This window comes from Podarcis gaigeae (assembly GCF_964106915.1).
Source record: "Podarcis gaigeae genome assembly, chromosome: 5".
NCBI lineage: Eukaryota > Metazoa > Chordata > Lepidosauria > Squamata > Lacertidae > Podarcis > Podarcis gaigeae.
In genome coordinates this window covers 32,990,731-33,017,855 of record NC_139681.1, presented here as the reverse complement: position 1 = coordinate 33,017,855, position 27,125 = coordinate 32,990,731, and the positions used below count along the sequence as shown (strand labels likewise).

The following is a 27,125-nucleotide window of genomic DNA, read 5'->3' as shown; positions in this document are numbered from 1 at the left end:
ATGGACTTGAACTTCTATATACTTTTCAAAACATTCCAACTCTTCATGAGAGCTAAAAACAAAGAAGATAAACTGAAATGTTTTAGTACCCTTTAAGGCTGCACAGAAGTTTTACAGGAGCTATGTTTTTCTTACCAATCTTATACTGATTGTATTAAAGCCATAGCAGACTTGTGATAAAATCTGGTGCAAAATTGCAGCAGCAACATTTTGGTTTTGAGCACCCACTGCTTGCTAAGTTGTGGCTGCAGTATTACAGCAGTTCCTGCCTCCCACACTACACTGCCCATGTAGGTGGAGCACTGCTAAAATACACAAAAAGTTTCCTGAATTCTGTCCTTAAAATTTGATAGAAAACAGGATACACAAAACCCAACCGTAAAACGTCTTCTACAAGCAAATAAGTGCTTAAGATGAGATGTCGCTATTGTGCTTTGGCAGATACAGCAGGAGAACTCATCCACTTGACTCATAATCATCCTTATGGAGTAGATTTTTTAAAAAGATTTAAATATGGACAGCTGCTTTATAGAAGCTTGTGTTGGCACCAGTTGATTCCCGTTTTCCCGACTCCAGAGCCCTTGAAAAGAATACAGGAGCAGACACCATAGCAGTAGAAATAATTTAATTGCCAAACAGACGGTTCAAGTGAATTGGAACAAAGGAGAGGACAGCCAACGCTGCTTTTCAGAGGCTTGCTCTGCATTAAACAGCAGTCATCTTCTGCCAATATTTCCACAGTCAGTTAAGAGAGAGAAACAGCTGACAAAATGCAGACTCAGCAAAAACCAAGGAATCTAAATACAGGAAACAGTTAATGTTCTTCTGCCCTTCAAGTGATCCTATCCTATTGTTTTATCACATCCATCTTCAAAGGGACAGCTTAAGGCCAAAGCCTGTTGCCTTTTGACTCTGCCCTCCAGGAGTTTAACTTGAACAGTAACAAGGGTCCAATTACCCAGCCAACTTTCAGCACACATGCTCCAAGGTCAGCATAAAGGGTTGTAAGTTTAAATAGCCACCCCTTCCCTTTTGAGCAAACAGGTTCTTCTTCAAAAACTGATTGTATCTCCTTAGTTACAGCAATCACACCCTCCTGAAACAAGCTCTTGAGTGAGGCTGCTGGAAAACCGAATAAATTTTTTTCTTTAATAAAACCTTGTGTGTCTGCAGTTTACTGGCTCTGGTAAGAGGCAGCCCAGTTATGGACCGTTCTTTACTACACTGCAGTCCAAGCAATGGAAAACAGCCAAGTGTTTTAAAAGGGAACCGTGCAAGTGATTTATCTTTCCACATCAACAAACTTTCAACCCGATGAAGGAGTGAACCCCAGCAACTGTTCTATGGGTTTGTACCGCCATTCGTCTGCCTCCAGCTCTTCAACTAAACCAGCAAGTTTTTCCATCCGAGCAACTTGCTGATCTGCAACAGAAAATTTGACTGTGGTTAGCAATAAACTTTCAATTAAGCTTTTCAAATGAAACACATTAACAGCCATGAATAGTCTCTTGCCGTAGACAATTCTTTCATTGGTTACAGAAAAGTTCTCCCCCCCCCCCTTCAGCAAGTTGGTTTCAATCTGCAACAAAATTTAAGTTTTAATTTTATTTATATATGTATTCTAGATGTACATTCATCTGTGCCTGGAAAAAGCAGGGTGAAAGGTAAGTGTGAATAAGCCCCCCTTCCTTTAGCTGTGGGAGACTCAATTCCCCAGGGGGTGCAGGAAAACTCTTAATGTCTTCAAAGAGGAAAATCCTTTTACACTACTGAGCTACAGAATACAATTACAATAGCTTTCAATAAACGTAAAGAAAGGTTGTTTATATAACCAGAATCTACTCCCAGGAAAGGGACGCAGGTGGCGCTGTGGGTTAAAGCCTCAGCGCCTAGGACTTGCCGATCGAAAGGTCGGCGGTTCGAATCCCTGCGGCGGGGTGCGCTCCCGCTGCTCGGTCCCAGCGCCTGCCAACCTAGCAGTTCGAAAGCACCTCCGGGTGCAAGTAGATAAATAGGGACCGCTTACCAGCGGGAAGGTAAACGGCGTTTCCGTGTGCAGCTCTAGCTCGCCAGATGCAGCAATGTCACGCTGGCCACGTGACCCGGAAGTGTCTCCGGACAGCGCTGGCCCCTGGCCTCTTAAGTGAGATGGGCGCACAACCCCAGAGTCTGTCAAGACTGGCCCGTACGGGCAGGGGTACCTTTACCTTTACCTTACTCCCAGGAAAAAGACATCAGTAGAACTGCTTTTGCACAGTAAACATGAAGATCTGAAAGGGAATCTGACTTCAGAACAGTCATCTAACTTTTAGTCCACTTGGATTGATTATTGCAACTGAAGGATTCTAGTCCAATCTGCTGGGCCACAGAATATGGCTGGAACAGTACATTATCTAGTTTCGTACACAAAAAGTTAATCTAACCAGATAACACTTTGAACATTTTGCACAGAACTGCAGTACAAAAAATATATATGTATCTGATAGAGATCTCTTGCATCTTGATGGCACTTCAGAAATACCAACTGATCTCCAATATACCATGTGAGCCAGGAAGGAGGAGAGGAGGTGATATTGAAACCAACTGACCCGTGGGACAGAGAGTGTTTTTTTTTAACAGCAGAATTGCATCTCACAAGACTACCTAGTATGAATGCAGCATTCATACTACTCCTCTTATGCATACAACGCAGGACTAAGTAATAGAGGTTTCAATAACTAGACTGCATAAATAAATATTGCTTTTGCAATTCTATTATCTGAGATAACATTGTGTCAACAGGTTCACAAGAGATCAACTAGATTAAGATATTTTTTAAAAAAAAACACTTGCAAATAGGGTCCCTTCTAACTCTACAATTCTATGATTCTATGATTATGGAACTTTTACTACAGATATATCCAATGACGATTCTTATATAAGTTGGAGAGTACTTACCATGTTTCACTTGCTTTAATGTGGATGCAACCTGGTAGCTGAAAACGGATTCACATAGGAATCTCTCTGAGCCATCTGTAAATAGAAGGCGAAGATAATTTAGTCTATGTGGGTGGCGCTGTGGTCTGAACCATTGAGTCTCTTGCGCTTGATGATCGGAAGGTTGGCGGTTTGAATCCCCGCAACGGGGTGAGCTCCTGCCAACCTAGCAGTTCAAAAGCACGTCAAAGTGCAAGTAGATGAATAGGTACTGCTCCAGCAGAAAGGTAAATTCTGTTTCTGTGCGCTGCTCTGGTTCACCAGAAGCGGCTTAATCATGCTGGCCATATGACCTGGAAAAACTGTCTGCAGACAAAACACCAGTTCCCTCGGCCTGGAAAGCGAGATTAGATGAGCGCCGCAACCCCAGAGTCGTCTGTAACTGGACTTAACGGTCAGGGGTCCCTTTACGTTTTTTATGCCTCCCTATGTCCATCTAATGGTGCCACTGGAAACAACAACCATTTCTTTTTGGACCAAGAATTCAAGCCAACCTGGGTTTGGACTCATGGAGTACTGAGATAGAAAATGGTTTTTGGTTTTGTTATCATTAATAGAAAAAAGGGGGCGGGGAGTGACAATTAAACAACCACCTGCAAGACTTCACAAAAACCCTGCCTGATACCATCTCCAGGGAACGCTGGGGAAGCCACTGCCAGGCAATTGCACCAGAGATAAGGAATCTATGGCCCTTCAGATGTTGTTGGGCTCTGGAATCTATGGCCCTTCAGATGTTGTTGGGCTCTGGATCCCATTAGCGCCAGCCACTACAGCTGGGTCAGGGATGTTGGGAGTTGGGAGTCCAGCAGCAACTGGATGACCACTTTTCCCGGACAATACTGAGCGAAATTGACCACAGGCCTAATTCTTTATAAGGCACTTTCCTATGCTACTGCAGCCACGTTAAACAGAGACACTGGAATGCAAAATTTGAATCAGGGTGTGTCGTACAAATTGATCAAGCCCCTCGCCTTTGTTTTTCTCGTAAATGGCCTTGTTAGCTGTTAGGGACAAAAGGGATTCTACAAATATAGCAAATAAATATTGCCTAGAAACTTGGACATTCCATTAACCATCACATAGATTTAGCTGTCAGTACAGCATGAAAACCTTAATCTCAGGATTATGAGTTTGAGCCCCACATTGGGCAAGATTCCTGCATTGCAGGGGGTTGGACTAGATGGCCCTTGAGGTCCCTTCCAGCTCTAGGATTCTATGATACAGCATGGTTAAATAGCTGCTGATGGATCTACCCTCCACAGATTTGCCTTTCCAAGCCATCACTACATCTCAGGGAAGCAAATCCTGCAAGTTAAGTTTTTGTGTTGTGTGAAGGAGTATGCTTTTGTCTGCCCCAAGCATAATAATGCCAATCACCTCCTTGGGTGACCTAGAGCTATGAGGGGGGAGGCAGAGACTGCTCTCTGTTCACTGGTTTTGTAAAACTCTATCACACCCCTCTTTAGTTCTTTATGGAGAAAAATGACTAAAGAGTGTTTTGCAGATGCTTCAGCTTTTTTAGAATGATGCTCCCAATACCTTGATCAATTTGGTTGTTGTTTTTCTGCCCTTTTCTCAGCTCTACCATATCCTTTCTGAGATGGGGCACAATCAGGTTTCCTAATGCAGCCACACCAAACTTTATATGAAGGAATTATGACCTTGGCCAGTCTATTTTCAACCCCCTTCCCTATTATCCCTAGCACATAATTTGCTCCTTTCACTATCACAGAACCCTGCGGTGATGCTCCCAGTAGCAAGGCTACCCATGTGAAAAAAAAGAATTAGCTCCTTAAGTGGTATCTGGGCTGAAAAACAGATCAACGGAAGCAGACACCTCCTCCTAACATCTATGGAATTGAAGTGCAGAAAACCTGTTCTTGACTAGCCTATGTTACTATTGTTCTTTTTCTTTCTTTCTTTCTTTCTTTCTTTCTTTCTTTCTTTCTTTCTTTCAAAAAGGCAAATGAACTCCAATTCAATTGCCTTAAAATACAAAGACGACGACTTTCACCCTTCAAAGAAAACAATTCTTCGATTTTCTAGAAGTGTCACAAAGATAGTGGGATTTCAGTTAAGATTCAATAGCTCTTCAAAGCAGCTACAAGACGGAGCACCATGTCAGTGCCCAAAAGCAACTGTAGGTGATTCTCAACACAAGGCTTTAGGGAGGTGGGGGGGGGGGAGCCTATTCTCCCCAGGAATTGCTAATCTCAGGAGTCTACAGGTGACTCATCCATAATGGCAACACACACCTTGTCTACCTGAGAGCAATGGAAAAGAATAGGACAATACATGTTTTAGCATCTCAAGGTGCAATCTTAGCAGTGAATGGAGCTGGCAACCCATGCTCACATTGCAGAATGTTAATCAATATGAGCACGGGTACTTGTCAAGTACAGGCAATCCAACATCGAAAATAGGCCACTGTGCAAATCCCTGGGACAAAACCTCTAAGATGTACCATGGCCACATCACTCATTGAAGAGAGTGCATTAGCACCTCCCACCTTATGGGAACAATCTTCAGAGTGTAGTTAGCACTGGATTCATCTAACTTGGAATTGCACAAGACCGCCAGCTGCCCTGCTCAGAAAGAAAATCCACTCATCCCAGCAAACAGGGTTAGGAATGGGTTGTCAGTCATACAGAAGAGAGAAGAGGAGACACCATTTTGACTCCCCATGACCATCATGTAGACTTCAGAGATTCTACTATAGAGTTTCAAGGGAGGAAAATGTATTAAACATGCCTTTGATTGTTTGGTGGGAGCAGGAGGGGAAATGACCGCACTCTATATACACTGAAGGCAGTATAGAGTTATGAAGGAATGGAGCTAGCGGAGCAAATGGCTATAAAGCATATCACTAAAAATTATGGTTGGAGAGAAGAAGAAAGATTTCAGCTACCAGAAGTGTGAAGTTTTGCACACAGTTTCCTCAGGAAGAGACTTCTTCCCTGTGGAAAGGGACAGGTGTTTGGGAAGGGGTAGAGCAAGTGAGATTAGGTTTGCCAGACATAGGAGGTTCCCTAAGCCCATCTTCAACAGTGGTAGCTACAAAGAATCATAGATTAGAGTTGGAAGGACTGCAAGGGTCGACTAGTCCAATCCCTGCAATGCAGGAATCTTTGGCCCCACATGAGGCTCGAATTCACAACCCTGAGATTAAGAGTCTCATGCTATTAGGCAAGGGTTCCAGATGAAGTTGGACGATTTTGAAAACTAAAACTGAAATCAGTTACTGCACACTGTACACTTTTAGTGTACATTTTGAAATTAACATGCATCTGCAATCTGCACTTACAGGGACTTTGGACATAAATAGAACAGTATTGTGCTTTGGTTGTGCCCAACTACAGTTCGGAATATTTTGCCTCACCATAGACATTTGTGTTTTCTCCCCTCTTCCTTGGAGGCACCCACAACTAGAACAAAGCAGGGATGTGTGGTACTTTGCCCCAAATAATTTACTGATGGGGGTACAGCTACTGGAAGGGTTTTTGCTTCATACTGGTGACCGGCTCAAAATGAGCAGTCAAGGCTTGGAGGAAATTTACACTTAGACAACACTGGTCAGTGACTATGTGTGTAGACTGCTTCCAAAGGAGCCACCTCTGCACTCTTGGTTCTGTGGTCACTCACTGGCCTTATACACCTGGCTCACCCCTGCCCTGCAATTGCGGGATCTGAGAAATAATTTAGTACAGGGATTAATTACCTTAGTCTAACTCATGCAAGGGCTGGTTGTTTTAACTTGAGGAACTTCAGGTCTGTTTTGAATCCTATACATCTCTTTATTCTGCTGACGATTACCCGAAGAGTTTGCCTTGTAGTTTCATGAATACTTGCAAAGCATGCAAAGGAGTTTCTGAGGCTTTATATTTAACATGCTACCAACATAGCCCCATCTGATGTGTCTGAATAGGATGTGTGAAGGTATTTGCTTTTCTCAAAGAAGACTACAAGCAGAGGGCCTGAGGAAGCAACCAATTGCAGGAGGTACCTGGAGAGGTCCGGGAGGGCCTTGGAATAAAGGGCCTGGTCACAACATAGCATGCACAACAGTTGTCTGGTGGAGGAAAGGAAGGTTGTTCCGTGGGGCAGCCTTCTATTATGCTCTACACCTTGGAGAGGCAGAGCCAAGCTACACCTCCCACATTTGATTTTGCAGATGTATTTTTGTGGGTTACATCCTTCCCCATACACTGGTACCTTGGGTTTCAGACACTTCAGGTTACAGACTCCGCTAACCCAGAAATAATACCTCGGGTTAAAAACTTTGCTTCAGGATGAGAACAGAAATTGCGCAGCGGCGGTGGCGGGAGCTCCCCTTAGCTAAAGTGGTACCTCAGGTTAAGAACCTCAGGTTTCAGGTTAAGAATGGACCTCCAAAACAAATTAAGTTCTTAACCTGAGGTACCACTGTAGTGTGAGAATTGCAAGTGAAAGTGAAATATCCAAATGATTGTTCTAAGAGATGACATGCTCTCACATACAGCTGACCTCCAGCACTCAGCCCAAAGGAACTCAGCAGCACCATATTATGGTCGGTGTCTGAGATGAGATAGATGATGCACTTAAGGCTGCAAAATGCACAGTCCAGCCATAAGGACAAAAAGCCCTTTGAAGGACAAACATCTTGCTTCTGCCAGACTGTACTTCTATAACTCATCTGAGTAAAGCTGCACAGGCATTAAAGTTTAGTGATGTATTATTAGCCACCTAGGTCATTGCTGACCACAGTCCAAGCACAGTTAGGCACCTTTAAGTCTAATTGTTTTTGTGGGACCAGAACGTGCTTAAGTTCTGCTGGATCACACCCACTAGCTTTTATTTGTCCTGTCATTTCTAATACAGTGGTACCTCGGTTTACGAACTCAATCCGTTCTGGGAGTCCATTCTTAAACCAAAGTGCTCTTAAACCAAGGCGTGCTTTTCCTATGCAAGTGTGGCACTCAAAATGGAAGTGCACCCCCGAACGGAGTACGTTCGGATTCCAAAAAAAGTTCGCTAACCAGAACACCTTCTTCCGGTCTTGAAGTGTTTGTGTTCCAAATAGTTCGTGAACTAGGCTGTTCGTAGACCGAGGTACCACTGTATAGAAGTTGAAAGGTGTCAGTTAAGTGCAACTGGCAAAGGCAGTACATGTTACCAGGCCAAAAAAAGCATTTTAACTTGTTAAGCCAAGAGCACCACTTGGCTGGAAAAAAATTAATCAGTTTTAGTCGATCTTCTAAGATTCCTTTTCTTCTTTGAACATATTGCTTTCTGAACACTACAAACCATTTTGCAATCTATGGCATTTATGTTCGTGCAGAATGATCTGTAATGAAACTCTCTTAAAAGCTAGATTTCTCCAGATAGGAAACAACGTGGAATTTTCCACATAATGTCTAGCAGCCGCAATCTGTAATCCTTCAGCCAGAACTGAACAGAAAATTATACTTTTCTAAGAAGTAAAATTTTTTATTTTAAAACTGGACATATATACTAACTTGAAGGAGACACGAGACGTTTGATGCAATATGCAGCCGCCATGGCTCAGAGGTACGTCACTGACAAAGGCAGACAAATGATGTTTATGTGTTGGAGCCTATAAACTTCTGAAGTGGTTTAGAGTCAGGGTCCAAAGAACTGGGTAGCTAGTTCTGCTTTTCTAAAGGAGTGCTCTCAACTTGTGCATCCCAAACAGCAGTTTTCCCAGTGGTTTCCACAAACGAAGGGGAGTAGGGTGGCCAGGTGAAAAAAGATAATCGGGGCCCTGCATCTTTAATATTTAATATTGCATAGAAGAGAGAATTGCAGCTGGTGTAGCCAAGCTGAAAATGTCCTCCTTTGTGCAATTACTAAAGGTGCAGGAGCCTCTTTTTCTCCTGACTACCCTGCTGCAGGTTCTGCCTCCCATAAGCTTACACCACACATAATAATAATAATCACAATACATTTATTGTCATTGTACAACCTGTGTACAATAAAATTAAATGAGCCCCCCCCCAACACACTGAGGAGCACAGACAGAGTCACTGATAAACAGCAAGTACTTCGCTCATTGGTACTGCTAGCCAATGCAATGCATTCTTCCTCACAGGATCAGTTCCAGGGCACATCAAGCAGAACACACAGTAACCAGAGAGATAATTCCGATGCAACTTCCTGCATGGGGTGAATATTATCTCCATAAGTGCATGTTCTCCCGAAACTGGTGAACCTCAAAACAGTGATATCAGCAGCAAGCCTACAAATGGGAAAGATGGTGCCTGCAAAAAATCGAACAGTACCTCTGTGGCCAACACCCTCTTTAAACTACTCACTCAACAACTCCTAATGAGCACCTAGCTGCAGCTTCTACCCATTATTTAAAGCTATTTATGCCCCACCCTTCAAAGAAACTTTCCCAGGGCAGCTATAAAAGAGCAAAACAAAAGAGAGAGAGAGAAATTATATATAACAAAAGCAATGAAAATATATGCAATAAAAGCAACAGCAATAAAATCGAAATGAGCAGATGGCTTATTTGGAAGATCTGAAAGATGTTTTCCTGGTACCAAAATGATACTGCACTAGAGGCCAGGCAAGCTTCGCTTCCTTAAATATTCCACTGGACCACTGATCAAGGAGGTGGAGCCCCCAAAAGTCAGTGCTCTCCTGTCTCTCCCACCCCTAGATAACAATGGTGTGATAATAAACCAAGCAATGTTGTTGCTATGTGGTGGAGCCAAAATGATCAACCTTTTTTTAAAAAGGTGATAGAACAGACTGTGAAAACTATCAAGGCATCTCTTTATTAGCTGTGGCCAGCAAAATTCCTGCAAGGATCTTAGTAAACCGTCTCCTAACTATATCTGAGGCTACCCTTCCTCAGTCTCAAAATGGGTTTTGACCTTATAGGGGGACAGTGGACATAATTTTCACTCCTCGACAGCTTCAAGAAAAATGCAGAGAGCAAAATCAACCACTGCATATGGCATTTATTGACCTGACTAAAGCCTTCAACACTAAATTGTAATGGCCTGTGGACTGTCCTTCTGAAAATTGGCTGCCCAGATAAATTTCTGAACATCCTTCAGCTCCTCCATGATAATATGACAGCAACAATCACAGGTAACAGTGGTTCTCAAAGTGAACCATTCACAGTGGGATCAGGTATTAAACAGGACTGTATTATCGCCCCAACTCTATTTATTATTTTCATTGCCATGATCCTATACATTGTCAAAGGGAAACTCCTCACTGGGGTAAAAATCATATATTGAACAGCAGTTCTCCCAGTGGTTTCCAGAAGCAAAGGGGAGTAGAGTGGCCAGGTGAAAAAAGATAATCGGGGCCCTGCATCTTTAATATTTAATATTGCATAGAAGAGAGAATTGCAGCTGGTGTAGCCAAGCTGAAAATGTCCTCCTTTGTGCAATTACTAAAGGTGCAGGAGCCCTGCTCTCTCCCCCCCCCCCCAACTACCCTGCTGCTGATGGAAAGCTCTTTAACTTGAGTCGGCTGAAAGCAAAGAGTACAGTTACTATAACTTCCATCACAGAGCTTCAATATGCTGATGACAACGTGGTGTGCACACTCAGAGGGTGACCTCCAAACCATCCTAAATAGCTTCACAGAAGTTTACAAAATGCTTGGCCTATTGCTCAACATCCAAAAAACCAAAGTGATGCACCAACAAGCTCAAAACAACCCCTCTGCAGCGCCACAAATCCAACTCAATGGTGCAATGTCGGAAAATGTTGATCACTTCTCCTACCTGAGCAGTTATCTTTCCACAAGGGCCGACACTGACGCCGAAATCCAGCATTGCCTGAGCTCTGCAAGTGCAACTTTCTCCTGATTGAAGTGCAGAGTGTTTGAGGACCGGGACATTCGCAGGGAATACTTGTTTACAAAGCTACTGTACTACCAACCTTACTGTATGCTTGTGAAACATGGACCACTTATAAACGTCATCTCCAACTCCTTGAAAGATTCCATCAATGGTGTCTCCGAAAATTTTTACACATCACCTGGGAAGACAGGCGAACTAATGCCAGTGTTTTGGAAGAAGCGAAGATCACCAGTGTCGAAGCAATGATTCCTCAACATCAACTTTGTTGGACTGCTGATGTTGTTCAGATGCCTGATTATCAACTTCCAAAGCAACTACTCTATCCCAAACTTAAAAATGGAAAGCGTAATGCTGATGGTCAACAAGAGGTTTAAAGACTCTCTCAAGGCAAATCTAAGAAAAATGTAGTATAAATACTGACAACTGGGAAACACTGGTCTATGAGCGCTCCAGTTGGAGAACAGCCTTCACCAAAGGTCTCACGGTGTCTAATTCAGGGCGAAAGGGAGAAATGTGCTAAGAAGAAAGTACATTTGGCAAACCATCACCATGATCAACTCCCACCCAGAAACCTACATCCCCACTGTGGAAGGATGTGTGAATCCAGAATTGGCCTCCACAGCCACTTACGGACTCACCGTTAAGACTGTGTTAATTGAAGACAATCTTGCTCAGCCAAGAGTGATCACCAAAGAAGGACAAGGAGCAGAGAAAATCAGTGAGGAGGCCTGCTGGAGAAATAACCAGTAGATGCCAGCAATGATCCAAGTAAACATGCGGATCATTGTCTTAGGACCCTACTGTCTGTGCCCGTCACTCTGATTAGTGGAACAGTGACTTCAATTCTCCTAAGAATCCAATAAGCAGGGATTCCACATGCGATCCCTTGTATGGGCTTGCTGTTGCAATTCAAGCGAGGCGTCTTCCTTCTCTGTCCATTTCCCTCACAAAATTGGATCTTTTGTGGGCTGCAGGTGGCTATATCTGGATTCCCAGGGGATTATAACTTCTGTTTGGGTGCATGGAGGAGTCCTGGAACTTGTGACTGAAGGTGTCTCCCTAACCTGTGAACCATGGAGTCCTCCGTGTACAAGGAAGGCACTGCAGGCTCTTTCAAGCAGATTGTTTGTGAAGAGTGGGTGGGGGCGTCTACTATGTTCCATGGTATAAGCGTGCTAACGCTGCCAGGTTAGATGACTGCAATGCGTTATACATGGGGCTGCCTCTGAAGATGGTTCGGAAACTTCAGCTGGTGCAGAATTCAGTGCCCAGGTTGCTCGCCAGGGCAAGATGCGTTGAGCATATTACACCAATCCTGGCCCAACTGCACTGGCTGCCAATTAAGTTTCCGGGCCCAATTCAAAGTGCTGGTTTTGACCTATAAAGCCTTAAATGGCTCAGGACTGCAATACCTCAAGGACTGCCTCTCCCCATATGAACTGACCCAGACCCTGTGATTGTTTTATTTTATTTAATACCATCCATCTGATCATCACCTAAGGTCCTTCTTTGTTTGCCTCTTCCACGAGAGGTCCAGAAGGTGGCAACACAAGAACGGTCCTTTTCTGTGGTGGCTCCCTGTTGGTGAATGTTCTCTCCCAGGGAGGCTCACCTGGCACCTTTGTTACATATCCTTAGGCACCAGGCAAAAGCATGCCTTTCGTCCCAGCCCTTTGGCTAATGAAACAATAAATGGCCTTTTAAACTGTGTGTGGGGTGTAGGTCTGCAAATAGTTGATTATTTCAACCAAATGCCTGATGGAAAGGCAGAAAACACTACCGAGAGACAAACATTGAATCTTTGATGGGGGGATGATGATAAGATACTCTGATCCATGTGAATGACCACACGTCTAGAAATGCATATTAAAATTCATGAAAGATGATGCATAACACTATGGTTCTTTTGGCATTTCACCAACTTGCAGCTAATCTTACTGTATGCTCTTTGAAGAATCAAAATTCAGTTTCTGGTCTAGTATCCCCTCAAAAAAGTATATTACAATCTGAGACCCTTGCTTTAGGGCATGATGAGGCCGTGGTAAGAAACCTGTGGCCCTCCGAATGCTGTTGGACTCCAACTCCCATCAGCCTCAGCCGGTATGGTCAATGGTCAGGGATGAGGAGAGTTGTAGTCCATCAACATCTGGAGGGCCAGAAGCTCCACGTCTTTGCTCAACAGGCTGCCAGATTTGACAAATGGCAAGAACTGGCCCACCCGAATAAGAAAGCCCTGTAAGCAATTCTAGGCAAGGCTGATTTATCGTTATGCTATCAGAAAAATACTATTAAATTAACAGAAATCTCTCCTCCAGCTACGATAATCTTTACTGTTGTAGTCATGAGACAAGGCAGGGGGTGGTGGAGGCAATTGCTTTGGAGATATTAAGCGTTCCTAACTGTGGTGGAGCCATACATCCCCCCTCCTCATATGAGCAATCCATTTAGTATAAGTCTCACCAACTATCACCCCCCCCCCACACTTTCCCAGAACTATTTGCAACAAAGTGGGGGAAGGATAATGGGTGATTTTCAGTGTAGGAAGTTTTTTTTTTAAACTTCTCTTAAATATATGTGGCAGCTGAGGAGTCTTATTTCTTCTTTTGGGAACAAAAAGCCTCACCAGACATTCTCTCCTGGGCACATGCCCAGTAACACAAAAATACTTCAATATTTTAATTGGTTCTAGAGGCTCATTAAGTTTGAGGACAAGCATTTAATCTTAATTAATCCAACAGTTTGGCATACAGATGCTAATATGTATACATATTAATTAGGGTTGTGACACAGTATATAATTAGTGCAACACGGCAAGTATTCATGCAAAGTGATGGCATGATCTACAGAGTACAATGTTCTTCCCTCCCCACACTGAACTCTGCATATAAAACTCTAATGAAAAGCAACTACCTCTCAAGAAAGGAAACAGCAACTATACCCACCCATCCTGCCATGTTTTATAAAGGAAGAGTTCCATCCCAACTTTCTATTTTTTAAAAAAATAAATGCCTCCCATTCTTGGATGGAGAAGCTACACTATGTGATGGCAAGTGCTTCCAAAGCTATTTTTTTTGGCGACGAGCAAGTCCCCATGCTTATGCCTTGTGCTGTTTCAATATGTTAGTTTTTCGTCTTGAAATGCCTATGGGGAAGAGATTCATTCTTTCAGCAAAAAGACCTAGGATGAGTGAGTCTGGAAACTGCCACCAATTGCAAACCTTAAGGACACATCAGATTCAAGTCCCACAGCTGAACGGTGCATCCTATTCCTGATATCGGTAATACTTGTGAGCCACCTGTTATAGGGAAGGCAGCTTCTAAAAGCAGACCATGCCATACCCAGATATGGCAATTGGATAAATAAGCATATAATTTGTTCTTGCTATGCGTGGGACTAATTGTACAATTCAGTTCCATTCCTACTTCTAAAACGTAAATGTAAAGAGAATCCATCCTTTCTTGCTATCATACTGTTAACTGTCCTGAGCTGTTAGGGGAAATGGCCAACTCTATCCTAATAAATATAATCTATACTGAAACTTTACATATACTAGCAATCGATTGCTTTCAAGGATTAAGAGACATACAGGTCAGTATAAAGCTACCTAGAATTCAATATATTGCTCCAGCAGCAGAACCCAGGGCAGCTTTATTCTGACTGATATGTATTTGCATTGCTAAGCAGTAGCTACTGCCTCAGATCTTAATGAACAGGCCACCATCCATCAAGCCTGAGCAATTGTACTGACAGCATAGCATACTGGCCAAGAAATCTAAGCCACTGAAATAAAGTCTGAGTTTCAGTCAAAAGGCAAAGTGCCCTTACAAGAGTCTAAAGACTACTTGGGACTCTGTAAAGGCGGGGGAATGAAATGCTTTTGCGTCTTCCTGCTTGAACTCAAGGTTTAAGCAGGGAGAAGATGGGTAAGTGTAAGCAAGAGGAGGAGAAAAATCCAAGAACTGCCAAGGCAAAATAGGAACATATGGGGAAAGTGCTGATGCACTCCAGTCCAGCTTCCTCCAAGGTATCTGGTTGGCCACTGTAAGAATAGGAAGCTGGACTAAATGGGCCTTTGACCAGATTCAGCTGCACTCTTATGATGTCCTTAAGTGTGCCTGGAGATCTATTACTGATAGGATTGCCAGATGCTAACCTAAAAACTTGGCTTGTCTGTTTAAGTGCTTGGAGATGCTGCAACCTCTGACTTTACCTCTTTGGCTTATCTTGCCTGCTGCAGAGCACAACCAGTCCTGTTTGATGCAGAAGGCAGGACAGAAAGATGGGTCAAGCATTAACTGAGTAGAAGGTGCTGTGCTTGCATGCTCTCCTTTATGAGCCCAGAGGCTCTGAGACAGGCAGTCTCCTGGCTAATACCGGGCAGCTCCTAAGTATCCAAACGGGCTCTATAATTATCTGCAGCGAATCCTGAAACAAGGGTGCAAATCATACATCGCCGACATTCCAAAGCCCAATAGATCAGATCAGCAATACAACATCAGGAGAGTGGTGCCTGGAATCAATGCAGCTTACTGGGCGAACGACTCCATCCAACTATGCATGTTGAACAGATGCAAAGGGATAACAAAAGTAGCACAAGCTCCACTAGAATGCACACGGCAATCCTGAGCAGGTTTACTCAGAAGTAAAGTCCCCCCAGGTTTATTGGGGCTCACTCCCTGGAAAGCAGCTTAAGTTGAGAGCCCGTATGCCACACACAAAACTGTTTTATCGCTACTATCTCCTGGCTCTTAACCACTCTCGCCTGCACCAAGAGAAAACCACTTTACTGTAAAGACTTACAGAAGCCCCTGCTGCACAGGCACAAGGGTGAAAGTTTATGTGATGTTTAGCAGTGCCCTTTTTATTGCCTTGACGCAAAAGGAGGAGATATGCAGAGCAGTTACCTTCTAACATTTCGCCAGCTCCTTTGGGGTACGTAAAGAGAGCTTTTCTTGGTGTAGCAAGGTCTGAGACGCTGAACCCAGACCCAGTTACGGAACTTCCGCTAACTCCACCAGCCGAAGACGATGACGAAGAGGCAGCCATTTTGCTCAGTCTGAACCTAAAGGCAAGAGAAAGGAAGACATGAAAACCAAGTGCTTCAAGTGTATGTACCATCTTGATTGCTTTCTTCTTGTGCTGTTGTTTACATTATGTGAGGCTATCAGTGGAGGGAGTGTAGCAGCACACTGCTGAGTTAACTGGGGGAAACAGCATTTTGTTCACACATAAGATAATTGGGGAATATATTCAAATCAATGGGGGACTTGGCTTGAGGTAATGTTCTGTTTGTCTTAGCAAGGGAAGAGTGTAACTCAAGTGGCCAGTCTAGTACCAGCTTCTGGTCAAAAGGTTTAGCCCTGCTTCCTAGGCTGGAAGGAAGGTTAACATATTTATTCCACACCCATGTCTCAAATTAAATTGCACACCCACAAAATCTAGGTGCCTGTGATTATGAGAACAGTGACAGAAAAACCAATTTTAGAGACTGCCATCCCAACCTAAAACAAATCTTCTTAAACATATCTGAAGAAGTGTGCATGCACATGAAAGCTTATACCCAGAACAAACTTAGTTGGTCTCTATGGTGCTACTGGATTATTTTTTTATTTTTTTATTTCAACTGTGTCAGACCACACGGCTATCTACCTGAATCTAGAATCATGGAAGGCACCACACTGAGCTACAGGAAATGGAAATCCATTGGTATCTGAAGAAGTGTGTATGCACATGAAAGCTTTTACCCAGAACAAACTTAGCTGGTCTCTAAGGTGCTACTGGACTATTTATTATTATTTTATTTCTTCTTAAACACAGTAATCTCTACCATTATTGATGGGGCCTGCTTCTAAGTCTGTGTATTTAGGATTGCAAGCTGAGAAAACAGATCACACAATCACAATATAGCTGTGTGCCTTTGAGCTAGAATTGGCAACTTTTTAATTCCCCCACCAGACCATACTATTGAAACACATCAAGATTCAAAGGGAGCACAGTGTAAATCCGCCTCCCACAATTTAGCTAGTTTACATAACTCAATAGATCAAAGCTGGAGGCTGTGCTACACATCTTCTGTGACCCAGCACAAAGTCTGAGCTAAGACAGCAATATGATTTGAAAAGGATTAACTTGCTGAAAGCTTAATTTATACTAATTATACTCAACATAGTTGATGCCGATTGTTAAATATAAATGATAACAGAGAGGCATGGCAGCTTACATATCAGCTGCATGAATTCACACTATTTCAGACACCACAGAGACCTTTGTACCAGGAAAGGTTTTAAAGTTATGTCCCTGTTATGTCCCTGATAGCCAGATTACATGTAGCTTAGGTAGTGATGCAAATTCCTGCCAATCTGATGGGACACCATGCCGACAGAAATGATTATTCTCCGCAGTGCAGGCTGTGGCCTAATATCCCAAGGATGAGACACTGAGAACAGGTTAAAGCATCATTCATTCAAATAAATAGTAGTTTTATTGAAGTGCTGCAGGGCTTTAAAACCCAGACAGTTCTCATCAAGTCAGGTACTCAGAGCAAAACATGACTGCATGTTCCACACCATCCACCTCCACCCAGCAACTCTGAGTGACCCACATACTGTGGCTCTGGGGAGAAATGCAACTGCTGGACCTCTCGACAGAAGATGTGGGCAAGCCTGCCATCAAAGAAAATGCTGGACATGTTGCAGTGTGCTTGGCACTATGTACACTTAACCAAAGGCTGGCAAGGAAAAAATGGCTCAATTATATATGTGTGTGTGTGTGTGTGTGTGTGTGTGAGAGAGAGAGAGAGAGAGAGAGAGAGAGAGAGAATGGGATTGCAGCAGAATTTTAAAAATCAAAATAGATTTGTCTTACAAACACTGTCAAGTAGAAAAATATGCAGCTGGGTATTCTGCTTTTCTTTTTCTAAAAAAAAAAAAAGAGAGAGAGAGAGAGAGAGAGAGAGAGAGAGAGAGAGAGTCTACAGAAATCAAACAGTTTAACCTTGGGACCCAGGTTTCTTTAAACCCATTAGGAATTATGAGGTAGAAGATGAATATATAAAACTTGAATCTGCATCTGTAGGACAAACAAACAAAAGCTACAGGTGCTCTTGTTCTTAGGAATGCATAAGAATATTTGGACCACAAGCAGCCACAGCACCATCCCCAACTTTCAAGTCTTGACTCTTCTTCACCTTTTGCCACAATATGTATCTGTACCCTACTACTCCATTTGCTCGCGACATGTTTGCTCTTAGAAACAAAATGCAATACAAACTTTCACCACTGGGTGGCAGCCAGAATGCAGAAACCCAAACTTTGGAGTTCTGTGGCACCTCAAAGGCCAAGGTCAATGTCATGCATTTCATTATATTATTTGCATTTATTTATTGAATAAAATGCATACACTGCTCGAATGTAGGAAAAAACCTCAAAGCAGTTTACAAAGCCCAGAGAAGTTTCCAGGAATTTCCCGGGGTCCAGGACGCACTAGGTTCACATGCTCTTAACTTCACTGTTAGAAGATTAGGTGCTCCTAGACAGGAACTTGGTATTGTGATCACGAACAGATTGAAATCATTATAAAAGGTCACAAATAATGAGCTTTAACGTGCAAAACACTCCTGAGCCAAGTGCTCACAGCTTCTCCAGCCACTTGGGTGTGTTTTGCAGGCAAAAAGCTGTGCATTATATAGGTGTGTGCCATTTTTTAGAGATGCCATGCACATTTATTTCACATTCCAGATACCAGTTCTCAAGTGCAGAAAGTAACAAAAGAATTGGCCCTAAGATGCCACAGGATTCTTTTCACTGTCAGAGGCTAACAAAGATGGGTAATGTTCTGAGTTGGTTACCAAACACCTTGCGGAATCAGATAGCAGGAAGAGGAACTGGATATGGCAAGTTAAATGCCATGCAGTGGACTTCTCCCACTGCTTCTTTCCTTTTGGGTCATCCACCTATTCAAGGACAGAAGCAATGATAAGGAGACCATTTCACCGCCAGAATGAATATTATTAGAATATGCAAAAGGAAAACCAGAAAAGAGCCATTTTTACTTATAATGGGGAAAGCCTAGTCAACACAAACTCTTCATACAGCTTAGAAATACAGCAAGTGTAAAACACAATCTAAGCATTGCTTGTGAATAAATGAAACATTTTTTCAGCCCCCTCCCCCTAACAAAAACACCCTTAGATCTACAATGCCACCTCCTCACATTTCCTGCATTAACATGGGCTGGAGAGGCCTTAAAGCTGTTTCAATTACGGTACCTTCCCCAGTTGAAGTCCTTATTGTTATATAAAATCTTTTAAAAGCAAGATACAAAACCTTTAGGTTGTTTTGTGGAGCCGGCTATCTTACAGTATTAACTACTCCCACAACCTAAAGAAAATGCTCTTTTAAGCTGTTAATGTAGATAATTTTTAAAAAAACAAACCCTTACAACACACAACACAGTTAAAGCAATTGCTGTCTGTTTAGTCACTGAATACCTACTGTTTTTATTATCCATTCCAGATCTACCACAATTATGTACAGCATCTTCCTTCCTCTTTTATGAGCCATGCAGCCCATTTCACATTTGTAAATCGCCATACTCCAATGGCTACCTGATCAATGGCTCAGCATGGTACCCAAGCATTTGCTGGAGGAAATACATCTTCCAAAAGCTGGCCACAGTGGGAGCAGTAAATTAATCCAATCAAGGATGGCTTTTTGTGAGCTTGTATTTCCTTGTGTTGTCCTAGCTAGTATAAGCCAACAAAGCTATCAATTCTGAGGTACACAAGAGTCACTGGATGGCCTATAAGCCAGACGGGTATCATAGCCTCCTTTTTAAAAGATTTCAGTGTCCTCTCTGCAACAGGATAGAGAATATTGGGAAAACCGGTTCACTGATTTTGAAATAAACAAAGGAAAGAAATCTAGTAAAACTAGAATCTCTCTAAGTAGTAAGCATGAAGATTCAAGTAGCTGTCCTTTGGACTGTAAATGTAGGGTCTCTCTCTCTCTCTCTTTCTGAAAGGTCCTGGGCATTTCAAGTATTCCTCTGCTGCTATGCAAACCAAACCACATACCCCAAACCTCTTTCTATCCCATATGGTCACAGAAACAGGTTAATAACCTGAAATATGCTTGCATCAATTAAGTTCCGGTTAGAATCACAGCTACTGAAGATTCATAATAGACACTTTTGGGGGTCTCTATGAAAGCAAGTTAAAAAAAAGTAGTGATGTAGCATTAGTCTGTTGTGATAAAAGAAAAACCACACACCTCAAGATGTTTTGCAACACCTTAAAGACTAATGAATGTATTGTGACACAAACCATGCAAACCTATGCACATCTGCTAGAAAGCAATTCCAATTTAAATCAGCAGGACGTACTTCCAATTAATGATGCACAGAATTGTACTGTTAATCTCCTTACCTCTGTAAGGCAACAAGTGGCTTCATGCAATTTGTAGCCAGAGAAATCCCACAAAATACAAGATATGTAATATAATAATGTAATGAAGGCATTCACAGCAAGTCCTGAACTTGGGGTGGAAACTCAGTTCACGGGCGCCACTGCCACTCTGAGCAAACGAAGGAACTGCAGGGAAACCAACCAGGAAGCCACAAGTGCACCCAAGTGAATCATGCGGCACTTCACAACCTATAAAAACGCCCCAGTCAGACGTGCTGTCTCACCTAAGCCACTAGAAGACGCTTCTGTTGCTCTCTGCCCTTCAAGCAAACATGGTCAGAAGGAAATCAAATAATCTACAGCAGAGAGACATTAGAACTCGAACAAATGCAAAAGAATCAATAGGGTAAAAATAGATTTGACATTGTACATACCTTTAGCCTTGTGTGGGGGTGTATGGGGTGTTAGGGGAGGGGTAATACCTCTGGTGGGGGACACAATGTGCTCCTGCTGGGGCAGTATGTCCTCCTTTGGTCCCCACCCTGCACTCAGCTCTCACCTGTGGCTCCTAGAAGCTGCCAGCATGCGACAGCGGCCCCACCCCCATCTAGCTCTTCCTCATATTGACTATTTTTTAAAAAAACAGCCAGTCATGTAAGGGCTAAAAACATGAAAAATGTTGCATCTAGTTTGGTCCTTTGAGTGATATCCCATTGCTTATATGAGATATGAAATAAACGGCTGTAACACGAGGCATTTCCCAGAAACAGAACCAACACTGGAATAGTTGGAGGGGTGTGTCCCCACAAATATCTTGCTAAAGTTCCAGCTACCTTCATACTGTACCTCTTCAGTCTTTGAGCAAACCTCCTCAAAGCCTCAACGGGGGCTTCAGTGTCCACCAGAGATAGCACAACATGTCTGAAGCTAGTAGGGCTGGCCATCAGTGTTTCCCCATATCACTGAGCCAGGCATAGATATACAGGCACCTTTGTGGGGTCACAATTGGGAGAGGACCACTCATCATGCTACGTAGTTGTAGGCCAGTGAGCAAGCCCTATTACTAGGTTGATTCATTCCATCTATAGTAACTACTTTCTGTTAGTGGATGTAGGTAGCAAATAGCCTCACAAATTTTGAGATAGGTTTCAGCAGGTTTAAAGAACAGATTTAAAGACACAAACCTAACCAATTTCTGCATCCTATTGTTAAAAAAGAGATTGCTTCTCCCGCCCCAGCCCCACAGCACACTTTCCCCTTACTTTGCAGCCAAGGGCTCAAAACCCCTGGAAGAGATCAACTATGGCTTGGCTTACATTTTATCAAACTATGGCCCAGTGTTGTGGGCTCAGGGAGAGGACCCTACAGCCACTCTGCTCATCCCTGGTCTTCGGTTACAGCTTGTGGTTCATGACAAGAGATCCCAAACATGAGCCCCAGTCTGGATGTGAGCAAAATGGCTTTCCAAGAGCCCATACACTTGTTTCCTCTAAGCCATAGTTTGGCACAAAATGATGTGCAAATCAGGTCAGTGTAATGAAATAAGGAGGGAGGGTACCATCTAAAAGAGGCAAGAAGGGTGAAGGTTATGCAGAACCGAAATCAGTATCTTTAAATTGTGTCCTGACATGGAACTGCAGGACATTTTGCAGAGAACTTTTAATTCAACGTTAGTGGCTACCGTGGGGAAAGAAGTTTTCAGATAGTGAAATAAGAATCACTTTAGCTCTGTTTGGGTGTCCCGCTGTACAAACTATGTAGAGGTCACTAGGCCACCCCCAACACACCTGCATGCACCAGCCCCACACTCTCCACTCCCAACCATGCCACATTCAACACAAAAGTCTGAAGGCAGATCCTAAGCATATTCAACTTAACATACTTAAAAACCTCTTCACAATCAGGAATTCTGATAACACAGGTTATGATCACAAGGAGGCTGCATTCAACTCAAGCTGCATTCAGTGGCAGGGGTGGGTGCTAATGCAGACGGGTTGATGGGCTGAGTTTGCGCCCCTATGCATTCAGCTGAATAGAACTTTTCTGAACACACTTTCCTTGTCACCTGATTACACACATGGGTGTTGCTAAGGGGGAGAGCAGCTGCCCCCCCTGAAATCAAGCAAATCAATAAAAATACTTAACTAACTGAGGTTCCCCCTTCATGGATCACTGTCTTGCCGTGGCGAAGGGGCTTGAAGAACTCAGAGAAGCTATGAACTATGCCGAGTAGGGCACCCAAGATGAACAGGTCATAGTGGAGAGTTTTGACCAAATGTGATCCACCTGGAGGAGGAACCGGCAAGCCACTCCAGTATCCCTGCCAAGAAAACTCCATGGACAAAGACAACAGGCATATAAAAGTTATGATGCTGGAAGATGAGCCCCTCAGGTCGGAAGGCGTCCAACATGCTACTGGGGAAGAGCGGAGGGCAAGTACAAGTAGATCCAGAGCTGATGAAGTGGCTGGGCCAAAGCCGAAAGGACGCTCAGTTGCGGATATGCCTGGAAGCGAAAGGAAAGTCCAATGCTGTAAAGAAAAATATTGCATAGGAACCTGGAATGTAAGAACCATGAACCTGGGTAAGTTGGAGGTGGTCAAAAATGAGATGGCAAGAATAAATATTGACATCCTGGGCATCAGTGAACTAAAATGGACGGGAATGGGTGAATTCAGTTCGGATGACCATCATATCTACTACTGTGGGCAAGAAACCCGTAAAAGAAATGGAGTGGCCCTCATAGTCAACAAAAGAGTGGCGAAAGCTGTACTGGGATGCAATCTCAAAAATGATAGAATGATCTCGATACGAATCCAAGGCAGACCTTTTAACATCACATTAATCCAAGTTTATGCACCAACTACTGGTGCTGAAGAAAGTGAAATTGACGAATTCTATGAAGACTTACAACACCTTATAGAAGTGACACCAAAGAAGGATGTTCTTTTCATCATAGGGGATTGGAATGCTAAAGTAGGGAGTCAAGAGATAAAAGGAACAACTGGCAAGTTTGGCCTTGGAGATCAAAACGAAGCAGGGCAAAGGCTAATAGAGTTCTGTCAAGAGAACAAGCTGGTCATCACAAACACGCTTTTCCAACAACACAAGAGACGACTCTACACATGGACATCACCAGATGGGCAGCATCGAAATCAGATTGATTATATTCTCTGCAGCCAAAGATGGAGAAGCTCTATACAGTCAGCAAAAACAAGACCTAGAGCTGACTGTGGCTCAGATCATCAGCTTCTTATAGCAAAATTCAAGCTTAAACTGAAGAAAGTAGGAAAAACCACTGGGCCGGTAAGATACAATCTAAGCCAAATCCCTTATGAATACACAGTGGAAGTGAGGAACAGGTTTAAGGATTTAGATTTGGTGGACAGAGTGCCTGAAGAACTATGGATGGAGGCTCGTAACATTATACAGGAGGCAGCAACTAAAACCATCCCAATGAAAAGGAAAAGCAAGAAAGCAAAGTGGCTGTCCAATGAGGCCTTACAAATAGCGGGGGAGAGAAGGCAAGCAAAATGCGAGGGAGATAGTGAAAGATACAGGAAATTGAATGCAGATTTCCAAAGAATAGCAAGGAGAGACAAGAAGACCTTCTTAAACGAGCAATGCAAAGGAATAGAGGAAAGCAATAGAATGGGAAGAACCAGAGATCTGTTCAAGAAAATTGGAGATATGAAAGGAACATTTCGTACAAAGATTTCCATAATAAAGGACAAAAGTGGAAAGGACCTAACAGAAGCAGAAGACATCAAGAAGAGGTGGCAAGAATACACAGAGGAATTATACCAGAAAGATATGGATGTCCCATACACCCCAGGTAGTGTGGTTGCTGACCTTGAGCCAGACATCCTGGAGAGTGAAGTCAAATGGGCCTTAGAAAGCACTGCAAATAACAAGGCCAGTGGAAGTGATGGTATTCCAGCTGAACTATTTAAAATTTTAAAAGATGATGCTGTTAAGGTGCTACACTCAATATGCCAGCAAGTTTGGAAAACTCAGCAGTGGCCAGAAGATTGGAGAAGATCAGTCTACATCCCAATCCCAAAGAAGGGCAGTGCCAAAGAATGCTCCAACTATCGCATAATTGCACTCATTTCACACGCTAGCAAGGTTATGCTTAAAATTCTACAAGGAAGGCTCAAGCAGTATGTGGACCGAGAACTCCCAGAAGTGCAAGCTGGATTTAGAAGAGGCAGAGGAACCAGAGACCAAATTGCAAACATGCGCTGGATTATGGAGAAAGCTAGAGAGTTCCAGAAAGACATCTACTTCTGCTTCATTGACTATGCAAAAGCCTTTGACTGTGTCGACCACAGCAAACTATGGCAAGTCCTTAAAGAAATGGGAGTGCCTGATCACCTCATCTGTCTCCTGAGAAATCTCTATGCGGGACAAGAAGCTACAGTTAGAACTGGATATGGAACAACTGATTGGTTCAAAATTGGGAAAGGAGTACGACAAGGCTGTATATTGTCTCCCTGCTTATTCAACTTATATGCAGAATTCATCATGCGAAAGGCTGGGCTGGATGAATCTGAAGCCGGAATTAAGATTGCCGGAAGAAATATCAACAACCTCAGATATGCAGATGACACAACCTTGATGGCAGAAAGTGAGGAGGAATTAAAGAACCTTTTAATGGGGGTGAAAGAGGAGAGCGCAAAATATGGTCTGAAGCTCAACATCAAAAAAACGAAGATCATGGCCACTGGTCCCATCACCTCCTGGCAAATAGAAGGGGAAGAAATGGAGGTAGTGAGAGATTTTACTTTCTTGGGCTCCATGATCACTCCATGATCACACATCACTTGGGCTCCATGATGGTGACAGCAGCCACGAAATTAAAAGACGCCTGCTTCTTGGGAGAAGGGCAATGACAGGCCTAGATAGCATCTTGAGAAGTAGAGACATCACCTTGCCAACAAAGGTTCATATAGTTAAAGCTATGGTTTTCCCAGTAGTGATGTATGGAAGTGAGAGCTGGACCATAAAGAAGGCTGATCGCCGAAGAATTGATGCTTTTGAATTATGGTGCTGGAGGAGACTCTTGAGAGTCCCATGGACTGCAAGAAGATCAAACCTCTCCATTCTGAAGGAAATCAGCCCTGAGTGCTCACTGGAAGGACAGATTGTGAAGCTGAGGCTCCAATACTTTGGCCACCTCATGAGAAGAGAAGACTCCCTGGAGAAGACCCTGATGTTGGGAAAGATGGAGGGCACAAGGAGAAGGGGGCGACAGAGGACGAGATGGTTGGATAGTGTTTTCGAGGTTACCAGCATGAGTTTGAACAAACTGCGGGAGGCAGTGGAGGACAGAGGTGCCTGGCGTTCTCTCGTCCATGGGGTCACGAAGAGTCGGACACGACTAAACGACTAAACAACAACAAACTGAGGCTCTGCCCTCTAATATAAAGCCTGCCCCCCAACATAAATCCTGGGCTGGCTATGCCCATGATGACACGTGCCATACTGAGACCACAAGGTCAGCAAGTGGAAGAGGTGCTGTACTCTTGGAGTGACCCAACCAACTGAATTCTTGTGCCTTCAAGATTGACTTCCATTGAAACTCATTGGGGAATTCAACATCTCATTAAAAGCTCTCCACATTTTTGAGTACCATCTTCGAGGGTTTTCTTTTCAACCATGCACTGGCACACTTGCACTGAAACAGTTTCCAGGTGCCCCCGTAGACATGATAAGCTACCAAAAGACAGTCATGCAGCTACCTTTATGCTGCAGTGGTATCTCTGCTGGTTTGCAAGAAAAAAGCACAAGCACTTATTAAATATGGACAAACAGGGGTTCACTTCTTGACATGACAGATACAAGCACAGACATTCTGTTTAGCTATTTCGTTTAACTATCTGTTCTGTATAGAATGTGACCTTCACAGAACTATTGCAAGAATAAATCAATATCTATGTACATCCTTTGGTTTGCCTGGCTGATCCCAGTCCCAGTGAATTCTTTTTACTCACAGTTGGGCTAGCTTCCCAGTTGCCTTGTCGCTGTTGTTTGCGATGATAATTACCTCCTATCATGAGGGCAATAAAGCAGGATACTATATTTACTAGATTCTGGGTCACTGCAAGTGTCAACTGTAAGCCACTAAAATATTTTCTATTTGAATACAAAATGCTGGAAGGTGAGGAGAGGGAGGTGATGGAACCACGGCCAGCTGTGTAGCAAGTGTTTCTGCTATGCTTTAAGCAGCCTTTCCCCCTTTATTTTCCAAAGATCTACAAACTTGGTCCTGTGCATTGACTTCAAGAACGTAAAATTAGCCCAACTTTTTATACACGCCTTTTTAACGTCTGCCTGCTCCGCAGATTTGGCAACCTAACAATTCGAGCAGCAGGATCCTATGCGTGCCTGCTCAGAAGGAAACCCTCGCTGTGTTCTTAAGTGCGACGCGACTAAGGCCCACTAAGCTTGGAGGACCTTTTCCCCAAGTAAACTTGAACGGAAAACAGGGGTGGCAGCATGTCCAGAAAGCAATATGGGAACGGCGGAACCCACCGCGACGTTACACCCCGCCGACTTGACTTTCAAATGCCCAGTGCGCTTGCGCCGTGGCGGGCAACCGAATCGAAACACGCATGCGCGCAGCCACCCCGCCAATGTGAGGTAGATACCAGGCCGAACAACCGCGGCCTTTTGTTACTCGCCCATTGGCCTCCCGGTGACCAGCCACGGCCGCTTTAGTGCGCCCCACGGCACCCCTGGTAAGTAACGCGGCAGAGTCTCCCCTCCTTATCTCGTCCTTACCTCACTTACCCTCAGCCGCTCTCAACTTCACTTACGAGAGCCGTACCGGGATGACGTCGGCAAGGAAGACGTGCGCGCGCCTGGGAGCCTGGCGGCCACGAGCACGCCCTGAATACGTACAGCGTTGCTTGAGGA

The 27,125-nt window shown here is 43.6% G+C and overlaps 2 protein-coding genes and 1 pseudogene across 8 annotated transcripts in view; 2 read left to right on the top strand and 1 right to left on the bottom strand.

Moving 5' to 3' along the window:
* LOC310844480 (craniofacial development protein 2 pseudogene) overlaps nt 1-27,102 on the top strand; it is a 72,663-nt pseudogene extending 45,561 nt beyond the window's left edge. Inside the window, exons 2-3 of the transcript XR_014568699.1 lie at nt 22,359-23,824; nt 27,006-27,102. The product of XR_014568699.1 is annotated as a craniofacial development protein 2 pseudogene (transcript). The remainder of the gene's footprint in view (nt 1-22,358; nt 23,825-27,005) is intronic.
* On the bottom strand, nt 609-27,105 carry ANAPC16 (anaphase promoting complex subunit 16). 5 transcript variants are annotated; one of them, XM_083740804.1, is made up of 4 exons: nt 26,991-27,105; nt 15,707-15,864; nt 2,938-3,012; nt 609-1,422 (listed from the first exon to the last, which is right to left on the bottom strand). In XM_083740804.1, the coding sequence occupies exons 2-4, from the start codon at nt 15,846-15,848 to the stop codon at nt 1,307-1,309; spliced, it is 333 nt and encodes a 110-aa protein (XP_083596930.1). In that variant the 5' UTR covers nt 15,849-15,864; nt 26,991-27,105; the 3' UTR covers nt 609-1,306. The 5 variants fall into 5 exon arrangements, with proteins under 5 accessions (XP_083596930.1, XP_083596933.1, XP_083596931.1 ...); XM_083740807.1 differs by having other exon boundaries at nt 27,037-27,067; XM_083740805.1 differs by having other exon boundaries at nt 27,000-27,057.
* The window catches only part of ASCC1 (activating signal cointegrator 1 complex subunit 1), a 48,583-nt gene continuing 48,264 nt past the window's right edge, over nt 26,807-27,125 (top strand). For both annotated transcript variants that reach the window (XM_083740778.1, XM_083740780.1), the window contains exon 1: nt 26,807-26,947. The gene's annotated coding sequence lies outside the window, so the exon portion shown is untranslated. The remainder of the gene's footprint in view (nt 26,948-27,125) is intronic.

Excerpts from the sequence above, each read along its gene's own strand:
- ANAPC16 (XM_083740803.1), bottom strand. The coding sequence starts at position 21,149 with ATGGCCAGCCCTACTAGCTTCAGACATGTTGTGCTATCTCTGGTGGAC. Across the intron at positions 15,865-21,051 it reads TTTGCTCAAAGACTGAAGAG|GTTCAGACTGAGCAAAATGG; the intron begins GTACAGTATGAA and ends TCTTGCCTTTAG. Across the intron at positions 1,423-2,937 it reads ATTAAAGCAAGTGAAACATG|ATCAGCAAGTTGCTCGGATG; the intron begins GTAAGTACTCTC and ends TTTCTGTTGCAG.